General features: G+C 33.6%; 1 protein-coding gene across 1 annotated transcript; it reads left to right on the plus strand.

The window, feature by feature from the left end:
* Window positions 1-3,141: 3,141 nt before the first annotated feature.
* On the plus strand, window positions 3,142-12,091 carry LOC139499906 (uncharacterized). Its single transcript, XM_071288538.1, has 5 exons — window positions 3,142-3,319; window positions 4,181-4,294; window positions 4,974-5,064; window positions 10,672-10,925; window positions 11,758-12,091. The coding sequence occupies exons 1-5, from the start codon at window positions 3,182-3,184 to the stop codon at window positions 11,794-11,796; spliced, it is 636 nt and encodes a 211-aa protein (XP_071144639.1). The 5' UTR covers window positions 3,142-3,181; the 3' UTR covers window positions 11,797-12,091.
* Window positions 12,092-15,027: the final 2,936 nt, after the last annotated feature.

The following is a 15,027-nucleotide window of genomic DNA, read 5'->3' on the forward strand; positions in this document are numbered from 1 at the left end:
GGTATATATTTCACAACTTATTTGATATTCTAGAGGTTTTAGCTCCTACTCAGACTTTGTAAAACGTCATCAGTGTCTGAGTCGAAAGTTGATGAACCAGGCCTAGGGGTATGTCAAAGAACGTCTCGTCCTTTTTCTAAAAAAAAATCATCGGAAGGTACCAAGACCTTGTTGATAAATATTCCGTGTCAACTTCACAAATAATACATACGGTGACCTAGTTGTCTCATTGGCAATCATACCACATCTTCTTTTTTATATAATGGTCTTGGTGTATATATTCTGCGTACTGATGTTGTTTATCATCTTAAAAACGTGTTTTATTGTTCTTTCATTTGTCTTTGTTCTATTATTAATATTACTTTTACTGTTGGATTGTTTTATGTGATATGTTAACGTGAATCGGTACTTAATCATCCCGTCAATGTGTGTATTGTTTTTCATTTTTGGCTCTTGTGTTGTGTATATGCGACTTTTTGTATGTCTTTGGTTCTTATTCATATATATAACGTAACTCTGTACTTTAAAAGATCCCCCATCAGTATGATATTGTTCTATTTTATGTCATTATGATATATATATGTCTATTATGAATTTCTAAATACGTTGAACCACAAACGTCAAAATTATTCAATCGCGTAGTGGAATGAACTATTTGTGGATTCTTATAAATTCTATATAACTTTTGGACTCTCGGTCTATTTCTGAAATTAATTCTTACATACTTTTGATTTTTTAACCCTGTATGCTAAAATTGCCTATGTGAAAATTTTAAAATTGTTTGTATTTACATTGAACGACAAATATATGTGACGTATAAAATTTTCTGACGTCAGACATGCAAATTAATGAATGTGTTTGTAGAAAGATGTTTGTGTGTTTTGTTAAATTGTTCCTTTTAAAATTATTACACGATGATGACTGATGTACCCATAATTTGACTGTTTATTTATTATGTCTGTTTAGTTCACACATCATAGTAAATATAACGGAATTTGATGAGACTGTCACCAAAGTGAGAGGGTTAGCGCTATAAAACATATATTTAAAATATTGAATATTGAGTTGTCCATTCGTTTTTTATGTGTTTTGTTATTTGATTTTTTGCCATGTGATTATGGACTTTCCGATTGGATTTTCCTCTAAGTTCAGTATTTTTGTCATTTTACTTTTCATTTGACTTCTAATGATATACACTTGTTATGTATAATGTGTTTTCGAATACCATTTTCGGGCAATAAAAACGTAGAGCCCTTTAAGTTTGTGGCGTTAAAGCCCAATTTCAAAACAGAAATATATTACCAAACTACACATAAAGATTCAATATCTGATTTTCAATCTGCGAATGAAGCAAATTGAAATGGCCGTCAACATGAAATTGTTTTTAACATCAATGTTAGATGAAACCTTTTGGATTTCTATGGATATATTGTATATTTAAACTGCTGAACAATTGTAAGCATATTATTTAGACAATTTAGTATTACAATACCAGACAATTGTCAACAACAACTTTTTAATGTTCGCTCTGTGAGTGAAAAAGTGTGGGAAAAATAATTCTACGAAAATATAAGTCAACATCAACAAAAAAGCTATCTTTTTCAATTGAGTATAAACATATGGTGCTTTATAACTAAGCTTTGCGATACTAAGTTAGAAGAAATAATTATATTTCAATTAACTGAACCGAAAGTGACATATTGTATAATGAATGTTATAATAGTGTTAGAAAGACAATGACATTGATTCATGACCTTCGAAACCGTTACACTTATTGCTCTTTAACGTAACGTAATAAACTAAATTTCCTGTTTTTTATCATTACAATTTATAATTGAAATAATATCCCGTCAGCATCCATTGTCGGTTAAATGTTTCCTATTTTGTATCATTATTATTATTTCAAAATATACTTTTTAATCGCTTACACATTAATGTCAGTTTAGATGAATGTCATTCTCTAAGCAGTGAAATGTGTTGTTTTTAGTGTTTTGCCTTTAACCTTTTTCCGCTTCCATAGCTTTGCTACTTATGCCACTATTTAGAAGATAACTGTATAATCGTACCACTTCATTTTGACACTTATCTACATCAATCTCAAATGTTTCCATTATTACAATGTCAAATTAAAATGCGAGTGTGACAGTCCTACGAGGTCATCAAACTTGCTAAAAGGCCGTTACATTTTCAACATTTTTGCTGTTGTTTTTTTTGCTTGATCTAATAAAATTTCCATTGGTGAGAATTGAGAAATTGTTGTTCATTTGAATGCCCTTAAATCTTTACTTTTAAAGTTTCAATAGCAATAGCGCTGATTCTTGTATTAATGTTTGCAAACGGGTTCCTGTAGATTGCAGTACTAACAAGTACAATTTCTAAAAATAAGGAAATGTTGGACGTCCTAGGTATCGGGTGGATAATTCCTCATTGGTGTACATGCCACATCTAATTTCTATATAATATTTTGAGTTTGACAATAGTTAGAAGTTAAATGAAGGCATTACGGTATCTATCAATGATATGCATAACATGGATAGTTCTTGTAAAGTAAAAGAGCTTGAATAAGAATAACCCGCCATCTATCGCATATTCGCAAAGAGACACCAATACCGTGCGCAACGTCTATTAATACCAATATACAAAAGATACAAGAGAAACAACTACTGCATTCTGGGTAAACTTGGGAATGGAAATGGGGAATGTGTCAAAGAGACAACAACCCGACCAAAGAGCATAAAACAGCCATAGGACACCAATTGGTGTTCAACACAGCGAGATAATTCCGCATCCGGTGGCGGTCTTCATGTGGCCTCTAAAACAAAAGGGGTAATTAGTTCACAGAAAATGAACGTCACTCTAAAATTCAGACACATGAATAAACATTTGAAAAAGTTACACATAGTCTGTAGTTTACAAGATATTACTAGTAAATGAACTACATGTATTTGTTGTTTTAGAGATCTAGTTGCTCCGATCAAATATTAAAGTTCGCAATTACTATAATTCTATTATTAAATAAAATTACCCAACTTAAAAGTGAAAACTTGTAAATAATTTGAAATATCCGTTATTGGTTAAAATGTTTAACCAATAGAATTGAGAAAATTTATAACTACATTTTAGTCTTGATATAAAAACGGTTATCGTATATGGTCTAACTGCAGTCTACTCTACAGTCATAATGGAGATATATATTCTTGTATTGAGTCTTGCTACACTTGGTGGCCAAGCGTATTCGTGCTGTATGCCACAACAGTTAGAGGGAACGGTTGGGATGTCAATTGGTCTGAGCAATAATGGAAATCCCTTGGCAATTACGGTAAGTGTGTGTTTCAAAATTTTGAATTTACATATTTTATGTTAAAAGTTTTGATTTTAAAAAACAGGCCACTTTTGTAATATTTACATCAATAGGTCGTAAAATGTAAATGGATACCCTGCATTTATTATGCTTTCCATTACATATTGGTCAAATCGTTGAACGATCCCCTCCCAGTAAATAAGAATAAACTATTTTTCTGTTTTGATAATAATATCTTGGGCTAACGATTGTTTGAGGAGTCGATGCCGAAACCGAGTCAGGAGGCATTTTGTTATTGTTATTGTTTTGTTTCATGCGATGTTGATTCTTATGATCTCATTCCTTTACGTTCTTTCCTGGAAAAAGATGATTGGATATCTTGAAGAAAAAGATTTTATTCTAAGACATTTTAATTAACAAATATATAGCATTATATCATAAAGATTGAAAGATAGTGTGGTCCATTATGTATCTTTTAACTTAGACGAAAATACAATTTTTGTTTTTCTATTATTCCTTAGTAGTAAATATGTCTGATCAAAAGACATACAGACAACGCATTTTGACTGCTCAAATAGAACGAGTGAAGTATTAATGGAGTCCCCCAACTATCTATAATACTAAAATAACGAGGTCCAATTTGTTAACCGGCATGACGCAAAAACGACTAATTATAGAATTCAACTTTATTTTAGTGAAAAAAACCGCGATGGGTACAAACAGAAAGATTTTGAAATCAGAGAAAAATGTACACCTTATAATCAGCATGACTTTATCAAATGACAAAACGAATACTAAAAAACTAAGGTACTTTAATTCAGTCACAAGCCCGCGTGTGTTTAAGTGTTTATATATAAATCTTTGTCATTTGTATTCTAGGCTGTGTATGACAAGTGGGCCATGGATACTGCTATAGGAAAAGGTTACTTATCTGGAACAGTCTATGTCGGGGGTCATGCAATTCACCAAGAAATTGTTCAGGATTTCAATAATGTAAGTCTGGGAGAAAATCATGTTTTTGTATGCAGCTTTTTGCTTTTTAAACACCTGTTGCAAAATTTTCAATTTATGAGTAAATTATCGTATTTTTTATTTTTTTAAATATTAAAGTTACGGAAAATTTAAATTATAATTTCAACAAGTCAGTGAACTATCGATCGATCACATATCTATGGTAATGTAATGAATCATACATGTAAAACCAATGTTTTGAGTGATAATTGTAAATGGTCTATGCAATAATCATATAGGAAGATCCATAATGATACTGGGCACTTTACCACCCCTCTAAATCTGGCCCTTTAAGAAAAATCTATAAGAATCTAAATTTCATTCATAAGCAAATATCAGATACTAGATCACAGTACACGACTTTCAGTTAGCTTTAAAAGCGTTGTGTCTGCTCTTGATTTTTTTCCAGTACTACAGATTTTTGGTATAGAAATAGTACCTAATAGTATGCAAAATTACCTGTGTAAATTGATGTAAGCAATTATAGACAACCGCACAGGTTCACAAATGTATGTATTCTTTAACTTACAATGATATGTTATCTCTTCTTTTGTCGGATAGGCGCTATTTTATTGTGTTTGGATTTGTTTTCCAAAGACCAAATAAAGATTTTGTGCTATAAACTGATACACGTAACAGTATCCTTTCTCGTCCGTTTCAGCAAGTACAATATGAAGCTGCCTTGGGAAACTGCACCATAAAACCTTTACCTTTTGATTTTGGGACCGAAGGAGGACATATTTGTTTGCCATGTAAGTACTTTAGATAACGACGACACGTCAACAAAACACATACGACTGAAATTTTTGATCATTTATGAATCAAGTGCAATCTTATGAACATATTCGCTAGCCAAGGGGGACTGGATCCAGGCCCGTAACTACATTGAGGCAAATGAGGCAAATGCCTCATGTTAGAAATTTCAAAAAAAAAAAAAATGAAACAAAAGATTGTCTTAATATCAAATTGTTTTCACGGAAAGTGTCTAACAAGAAGCAAGTTCTCTTCACTATCTGGTGTCGTCCCTGCATGTTTTTCGTGATCCATGTTTCTTTTTTACTTTTAGTTTTCAGAGTTGATGGTCTATTGTTTGAACTTCTGTGTCCCGGGTTTCTTTTTTGCTCATTTATTGTCGTACTTTATGACAATAGTCTGAGTGTTGATTTTCATTTGTAAACGTGTGGTTTTGCAATGTTGCATGCCCACCGATGTCCAGATATTGTGCAAGAAAATGTTTTAAGAATATACAAGACACAGAAAAAAATGGTCGTTTCTGCATGGAGAATTGAATTTGATATCAAAGAATTCACAACTGGCTACTTTTGGTTGATAAAAATAGATAACTGACATGGTTTAAATGAAAGTAAGGTCACCAATTTTCCAGTATCAAATAATTTGACAAAAAGCAATAATATATTGCCATATGACCATTTCCATTGATTGGTTAAACTTGCATTAAGTCATGTTCAGACCCTTTTACAGAAAATAAAGGAATATGGAGTAAATGTGGACGAAACCTTATCGCACACAAAGTCAATGCATAAAAAATACTAATGATCAATCATTTGGTCAAAGTTGCTGTAGGGTCTTCAACAATAAAAGAATCATTTATACCGTAAAACAGGGTCGAGTGTCCCTAGTGTCGACTTAAGCAGTACTAGTATTTAAAGCATAATACTGCACTGTCACTATATTTCAATCTAGTCATAAAAATATCACCAAAGTCTAATCACAATACAAAACTAAAACAGACAGACAGATCCGGTATTAATGATTATGAGAATTACGAATTTTGCTTTGTCCTACATATCGGTCTTTTAATGTTGACCATAAAACCTTAAAGTCTTAAAATACAATAAATCTATGTTTTTGCTTTCAGACCAGAATATTGTCGAAAAAAAACAAAAAATTAGTTGCAATTCAATTTCAGAAAGAGTCTGAGAAACGCTCAGAATGCACGATTTTGCGTTAGTTTTCTCAGAGCTTCTGGGGGCCTTGAGCGGCCCCCAGTCCCCTCGCCAAAAAAATTTTCGCCTCGCTCCGCTCGGCGATATATTATGCCTCACTGTTTGAAGAGGCTAGTTACGGCTCTGGGATCGTAACTCTTGGAGAGCGAAGATGTCCAGTTTATAACCATAAACGAATCACTACATTTATGATCTAAACAGTTAATTTTTTTTTGTTACCGTCGACGAGTTCATGCAGTGTTAGGACGTTAGATGTTAAAAAGAGTCGTCATATCTGTAATTTTACATATTGTGTTCTCAATCGGCAATCCTCGGGTGAATCCGCTAATCTCCTTCTGAAGGTACGGAATCGGCCGAGTTGTGACGAATGATTGTGTCCTATTCTCGATCGTGCCATTTTGATTGAGCATCATTCGCACGACGGGTAAAGCATGCACAACAGAATACACTTACTCTTTTGAGGCACCTGAAACCATTTCTTGTATAGTTCTAGTCTTTGTTTGTTACTTTGATATTTTTCCCGTTGTTCTCTATTCTTCACATTTTAGCACCCAATGAATTATTTCCTATTGCTTATATTATTGGATTTTTTTTCTATTCGAACCATTTATTTTGCCAATTTTGGGGCCCATTTTTTGTATCCAGTAATATCATCTACACCCTCATATATACATCATGTTTCTTTCTATATATATATATGAATACTTAATAATAATTTCTTTGTACATTAATGGTATACAAATATAGCCATTCCTTTCACAACTATCCAAAAATATGATCGAGCTATCCTGGTTTAGGATATCATGACTCATTTATGTGCATTAATGGTATATAAATATATCTCTTCATTTCACAACTAGCTCAAAGGTATGGTCGAGCTATCATGGTTTAGGAGATGACTCGTTTAATGTGCATTAATGGTATACAAGTATATCTCTTCATTTCACAACTAGCTCACAGGTATCACTGGGGTAAAGCTGATGACCGTAACCGCATTCATGGTCATCCCAAGATGTCGGATGAAAAATTAGGTCAGTATCTGTATTGTCTGTTACAGTGTTTCTATATCATTTTCTTTACAAAGTATACATTGATACGATGTAAATTTATAAAAGATTCACACAGAAATCACAAATTACTACCGAAAAATGTTCAGGAACCGGGAAATTCAATTTGAAAAAATCGCTAAGATGTCCGTAAATCATTATCAAAATATTTTCAAGATGACCGTAACATAAAACAAGGATGACCGTGATTGGTAAACAGATGACCGTAACTTGTAAAAGATGACCGTAATTTGTAAAGATTGACTGTAATTTATATAAAGGATGATCGTAACTTTTAAATGATGACCCTCAATTCTAAGAATATCATTTTTGTATTCATAGCTTTTTGTTGTGTTTGTCTCAATAGGGGCTTAGTTAGCGAATATAAACATGTTTCATCAATTTTTTTTTAACTATTTGCCGTATTTTGAGTTCATGACAATGATAGTAAATTGCAAAGTTCTCGTAAACAATAAATATTTATTGATAACGACTTTAAAATTTTAATACAAATTGAGATACGGCGAAAAGTTGAAGAAACAAGAATGTGTCCCTCTGAGGTGTCTCTAGTACATGCCTCATCTACACTGTAATTTTCTATGTTCAGTGGACCGTTAAGATGGGAAAAACTGTAATTTGGCATTATGATTAGAAAGATCATATCATAGAAAACATATGTACTAAGTTTCAAGTTGATTGGAGATTCAACGTCATCAAAAACCTCCTCGACCAAAAACTTTAATCTGAGGTGGGACAGACGGACGAACGAGCAGACGAACGGATGAACAAACGAACGGACGCACAGACCAGAAAAGATAATGCCCATGAATGGAACATAAAAACCACTAATCAAACATATGAATATCCGGAAATCGAGCCTGTGTGTATGGTTCCAGAGGAAGCAGATTAAAATCTTAGTTTGAATTATATATGAATAACATTGCTGTATATATAAATTGACAAGATTCCCGTCAGTGGTAGATCCAAGGAGGGGGGGGTCCGGGTGTCCCTTTTTATTTACCGATCAGTGCATTTGAATGGGGACACATAGTTTGAACCCCCTTTACCCTGGGTTGGGATCCCCCTTTTTTTGAAAATGGCTTAATCCGCCCCTGCCCCTTGTGATACGTTATACGCACAAGACTATTTTAAGGATCTATTTTGCTGGAGCTCGCCTTCAATAGTTTGGTCGTAGTATTTATCATATGTCATCACAAGGAATTCCAGAAATAACAAAAAATCTTTTGGCATTTAGTTGGAGGCTGTGCAGCACACTTTTTTTTTTTATTATACTTCTAAGGTGTCATTTAATCGCGCTTTTGTTGCATGTTTTCCCCACTTTTTCATGTGCATGTCTTGTTGTATGTTCATTTTAAAAATTATAGTACCCTCTACCGTAAAACAAAAACTATCTTTAAAAAAGATATCCGACGTATTTAAATTTGAGTATATGTATAAAACTATCATTTCGATAACCTTCAGGAGCACAAAGATACCATTTAAATAACGTTTTTTTCTGTGTTTTGTTTAGTATTCTCGGTCCTCGTATCTTTCTGTTTACATTCACCAAAACCCGCGGAAATCTCACATGCGTAGGTGCGTTCTAAAAGTCATGTACGTTCGTACAACAAAGTTTACATTAAAAATTATATAATTGTCCCAAATAAACAGCTGTCACGGATGCAAAGAGCTATTGGAGAAACAATTATTTTAATAAAAATATAAATCTTTGTAAGATCTAGTTCAAATATTTATAGTTTTTCACTTGCTTTCCATCACGATATAATTAACGAGACGTTTTTTCAAACACAACCAAATCACCCACCATGACAGCATTTTGTCCAATCACAGAAAGGATTTTCGAGCATGCGTATTCTGTTGTCATAGTTAAGTACCTGTCTTTGTAAAAATCATGCAGAAGGTGATTCATGACATGTCACAGAAGTAATTTTTTTTGCCCTATATCATAAGAACTTTGGTAGATGAGTAAAATTCTGTCTTTATTTTCCCTGTATTATGCCCTTTGCCATGGTAACCATCAAATCAACATTTTGCTTGAATATGTGAAAAAATACCCTTTTTGAAAATATAAAATAACGGAATTTAAAGTCCCATAGAAATATTGTTAATCAATACAAACAATATGTATATTTACAGTATTGACAAACAAAACCCCAAACTATACAAAAACATTAAAATTGTGAATTTACTAAATAGTTTGTTTCCATAGCAACCATTTAAAAATGTGTTAAATTTCGAAAATGAAAAATTTCAAAAACTCCTAAATTTTAAATCTGTTTATCTCCCAAGACCAACAATACCATGAAATGTCATTGACAAATTTTGAAAGACCACATTCTATATATTCATAAAATAAAAAGAAAGTCGTGCGTTTTTTTTTTCTTTAAAAAAAAAATTTTAGTCAAAAATTGTCAATTTTCACCAAAATTCAGATTAACAATCGAGACGTGCTTTGAATACAAAGTTCACCATATATCTCTTTTTCCGACGTAGTCGGTATAGTTTCGGTTTGTGCCCTTTGAACTTAAGGACGCTTTTATATTTATATTTATTCAAAGCACGTCTGAGTTTCTCCTACCTATAGGATAATACTTTCATATAAATACGTTGTATATCAACACCATTAATCATTTGATACAAAAAAAGTAGTTATACAAATACGAATATTTCTTAGAATTGACGATCATCCTTTAAAAGTTACGGTCATCATTTAGAAATTACAGTCATCCTTTACAAATTACGGTCATCTTTTAACCAATTACGGTCACCCTTGTTATGAATTGCTGATTCTGTTACGGTCATCTCGATTGTGATTTACGGTCATCTTAGCGATTTTTTTAAATCGAATTTCCTGTTTCATACACATTTCCCGGAAGTAATTTGTGATTTCCGTGTGAATCTTTTATAAATTTACATCGTATCAATGTCTCCTTTGTAAAGAAAAGGATATAGAAACACTGTAACAGGCAATACAGATACTGACCTATTTTTTCATCCGACATCTTGGGATGACCGTGAATGCAGTTACGGTCATCAGCTTTACCCCAGTGAGGCCGTATGGTCGAGCTATCATGGTTTAGGAGATGACACGTTTAATGTGCATTAATGGTATACAAATGTATCTCTTCATTTTACAACTAGCTCAAAGATATGGTCGAGCTATCATGGTTAAAGAGATGACACGTTTAATGTGCATTAATGGTATACAAATATATCTCTTCATTTTACAACTATAGCTAAAAGGTATGGTCGAGCTATCATGGTTTAGGAGATGACACGTTTAATGTGCATTAATGGTATACAAATATATATCTTTATTTTACAGCTAGCTCAAAGGTATGGTCGAGCTATCATGGTTTAGGAGATGACACGCTCAAGGTTGACACGTACTTTTTTACGTTTGATGCAGGACAGTTTACCATGACAATGACTACGAAAGGATGCGCACCAGTATCCGAAGGTTTCCAAACAAAAGATGGCGTCTTCAATATTGGTGTCATGGGATTAACAAGTGGCATAACAGACCCATCCGTGTTCGAGTTGCCTTCCCCTTGTAAGGAGGGGTCGATGAGAAAGAGAGTATGTATAATACCAGCATCCTTTTATTGATGCAACTTTATTTGATAAATCCCTCATAAAGTTCAACATAACCCAGGTCATTAAACTTCATGCTAAAAATTAAATTCAACTAAATATTTTATTTACAGCCGATTACATTGAGTGTGTAGGTAAAGGCAGTATCTTTGGTAAGCTTGCTTGCTACCTGAACCGTGAAGTCATTACATATGTATTAGGTAAGGTATACTACCCTTCTTTCGAAGTAGTCTATTTCTGCAGACAGAGATAGATTGGTTACAGGTCTGTCGGACTAGTATACATGTACTAGTAACTATACTAATATTTTATCGTGTGTTTTTCTATGTTGTGATGTTATACTATTGTTTCAGAAAAAGGGAGAAGGTTTGCCATGGTACCATTAAAACGTTTAATCCCGCTGCAAATGTTTGCAGGAATCTGATGTACAGTAGTTGTCGTTTGTTTATGTAATTTATACGTGTTTCTCGTTTCTCGTTTTTTATATAGATTAGACCGTTGGTTTTCCAGTTTGAATGGTTTTACATTAGTTATTTTGGGGCCCTTTACAGCTTGCTGTTCGGTGTGAGCCAATGCTCCGTGTTGAGGGCCGTACATTGACCTATAATGGTTTACTTTTATAAATTATTATTTGGATGGAGACTTGTCTCATTGGCACTCACACCACATCTTCCTATATCTATCGTAAAGGAGGGTATAATACTTTTTGAAAGTGAAATCAAATACATACCATTTAAAAATTCAACGGCATATGTATGCGTGTTGTATATAGGTTGATGGTGATGCTTAAGAACTGTCAGTTTATTTATTTTTTCAGGAAGTACACGAACAGCAGTCGCCATTCGTTCCCATATGATGTCAAAGAACGAAAAAGCTAGCTTAAATATAACATTGTATAACTTCTCTAAGATCAAATGGACCAATGAAGTACCTTTTCCTTTTCAACATGTTCAAGTCTACAAATCATAAACACTTAAACCATGTACACAATTGAAATAAACATTTACTGCTGATCTGCACACTACTTTAGTATATTTTAATGAGTTATTTTTGTGAAAATAATAGTATTTAAAACTTGATGTTGACACAAATACGAAGCAGTTATCCAAGAAAAAAATAAAGCTGAACTAGTTCAGGAACATTGTTATTTATTAACTGCGTTAATGTTTTATAAATGTAGCTGTATCTGTTCGTGAACTGGGATCCACTTGTATTACGCTTCACTCAACAAAGTGTAGAAATCCGCCTAGAACCAGCTTATTCGGTTCGAAGACTTAGTGGCGTTAAACAGCAACAACAACAAAAAAATTACTTCCTTGTTCACAATGTACGCAATTCATATTCAGAGTAAAAGAAAATAGATACTAGTCAAATTGATTTTAACTTTTAGAGGGATTTAAACCAATAGAATTAATGAGACATCTCTCCATCCAAGACGCAATGTGTAATCAAAGTACTGGAGTACTGAACATCGGATGACCGCAAGTTCTTGTGGATGATCACAAGCACTTGTCTCAGAAAAAAATCATATTCTACATCTTTACAAAACGGAATTTTTATACAGGACCACTAACACAGTACGTGACCTCTATAACAGCTATGTTGAAGAAGATCTTCATATGAACACCTATCGTATGGCTATTAGAATATACAAGGTATTGGAGTGCACCACGACCATACCTCGTTTCAATAGATAATTGCTATTATAAGTACTATTTCCACCACTTCAAAATAGACGAACTCCTTATATATTCGATGTTATTTTTTTTCAGTCGGGCGCCAAACGCTACAGTAGTAAAGCATGTTCGCCTGCTATCATTAACACGATTAAACTCTAGACAGCCAGAATAGTCAGCTAGCGTTCTCACGACTTTGGTAAACATGTTAAAGTAGCCAGCACTTTGTTAACCCATGATTTAGGGTGGTTATACAATAACTCGGCCGCAGAAAGAGTGCACTAATTATGTTTAAATAGTGCAATTAAAGCTGTTTATCGTTTCAACACTACTAGAACACACCCGCGAAATCGCGGGCATTTAGAGCGTATTTGAAAGGATGTAAAGTGTTGTAGGAAGAATATTGTAAAAGATTTAATAACTTGAGAATTTCAGGAAAAGTATCAAAAGTCATAGGTACTTGGGGACAGGAAAATGTTTGTTTTAACCCTCCTCCCTTATTTCCCAAATTCACATTTTTTGTTTTCTATTAATTTCATTATGAACATACATTTAGTGTACATGTATTATGAACATTCCAGTCAGGAGCCTGTAATTCAGTGGTTCAGTGATATTTGTTTTTCGTACATTTTTTGTACATAGATAAGGCTGTTAGCTTTCTCATTTGAATTGTTTTACATTGTCATTTCGGGGCCTTTTATATCAGACTATAGTATCGGCTTTTGCTTATTGTTGAAGGCCGTTAGGTGACCTTTTAAAGTTAATTTCGGTATCATTTTGGTCTCTTGTGGAGAGCTGTCTCATTGGCATTCATACCACATCTTCTATTTTTGTAAAACATTAAGTGACTTGAGTATTTCAGAAAAGGTATCAAAAGTCATAGGTAATTTGGGTCAGGATAATTGTTTTTCTAGCCCGGCTCCTCCTTTTTTTGTTTGTTCTCTATGATTTTAATGACCCATGAATAATTTTAGCGTTTATCTGTTTATTATGAACATTCATTAAAGGGGGGTCGGGGCAGAGGCGGATTTAGGGGCGCCGCCCCCCCCCCCTTTTCTGGAAAATAATTGGTTGCTTATATAGGGAATCACTGAAGCATGACCAGAGCGGGCCCCTTTTAGGCAGTCAACGGGCCCCTGCGTATGAAAATTTCTGGATCCGCCACTGCGTAGGGGCTCTGATCCCAATATCCCGGGCTTGGAAATCCCGAGGTTATGAATTTATTATACAAATTAAATATCTCGACATCCCGAAATTCGAAAAAAGAAATCCCTGATCCCGAAATGGTCAATCCTGAAATTTCGATCTTAAAAACACCCGTTCCAGACGTCCCGAAAGTGTATTTTCTTTTTACAGTCAATTCTCAGTTTAATAATTGATCCACAGCGGTCATTGATATATTATTCAGACCCTCTCTATTAAATAAACCCTGGGACTGCCGTGGATAGTAAACTTGAAAATGATATCAGACAGAAAGTACACTTTATTCGTAGTATATGTATTTGTTTCAAAGTAAAAAGAAAAACGCAAACCGGAGGTCTAATCTGCCTTAAATTTCGTCCAATGACGGATATAAGACAGAAAATACACTGTATTCGTAGTATTAATGTATGTTCAAAGTAAACAGAAAAACGCAAACCGGAAGTCTAATCTGACTTAAACTTTCGCCCAATGACGGAAACATATCCGGACGTTTTTTTTCTCGTTTTTCACCCAAAATAACTCAATCTGAATAATCATATGAATGGATGACAAATACGATTATGCACTGTACCCATAGGACACAGAGGCATGATGATTAATTTATTGTGGAAAGAAGAGAAGCGACACCCAAAATGAGGTCTTCTCGTTTAATAGTATAGATAAATTACGATGTATTTTAACATTTAATTCAAAATGTCAAATATTTGGTTAGTGATCAAATTTCTAAATGTTAAAAACTGTGACGAAATGCGTAAATATATGTTATGACATTCACTTCACATTCAGTGGAAGATCCATAATTTTTCATAAGTGGGGCCCAATGACTGCCTAAGAGGGGAACCGCTCCAGTCATGCTTCCCTATGGAATCAACCAAATTTTTCCCACAAAAGGGGGGGGGAGGGTGGCACATGAAAAACCCTCTAAATCCGCATCTGGCAGTAGAAATCTATTATAATTATTATCATTAGCATCATTATACCGTAAAATTACTATTCAAGTAAAAATTATTGAAGGTACAAATAAAACAGATATACCCAAAATGCTACAACGATGTTTATGTTGAATAAATTATTTTACCAGAATAAACCCTCCTCTTGTAGCAAGGTTTATGAAGTAATGGTAGATCAGCAAAGTACCGGTATAACGACTGATTTGATTAAAAGGACAAACATTTATAAAACCAAAAAAAAAAAAAAAAAAAAAAAAA

Source organism: Mytilus edulis, chromosome 13 (genome assembly GCF_963676685.1).
Source record: "Mytilus edulis chromosome 13, xbMytEdul2.2, whole genome shotgun sequence".
In the NCBI taxonomy this organism is placed as follows: domain Eukaryota; kingdom Metazoa; phylum Mollusca; class Bivalvia; order Mytilida; family Mytilidae; genus Mytilus; species Mytilus edulis.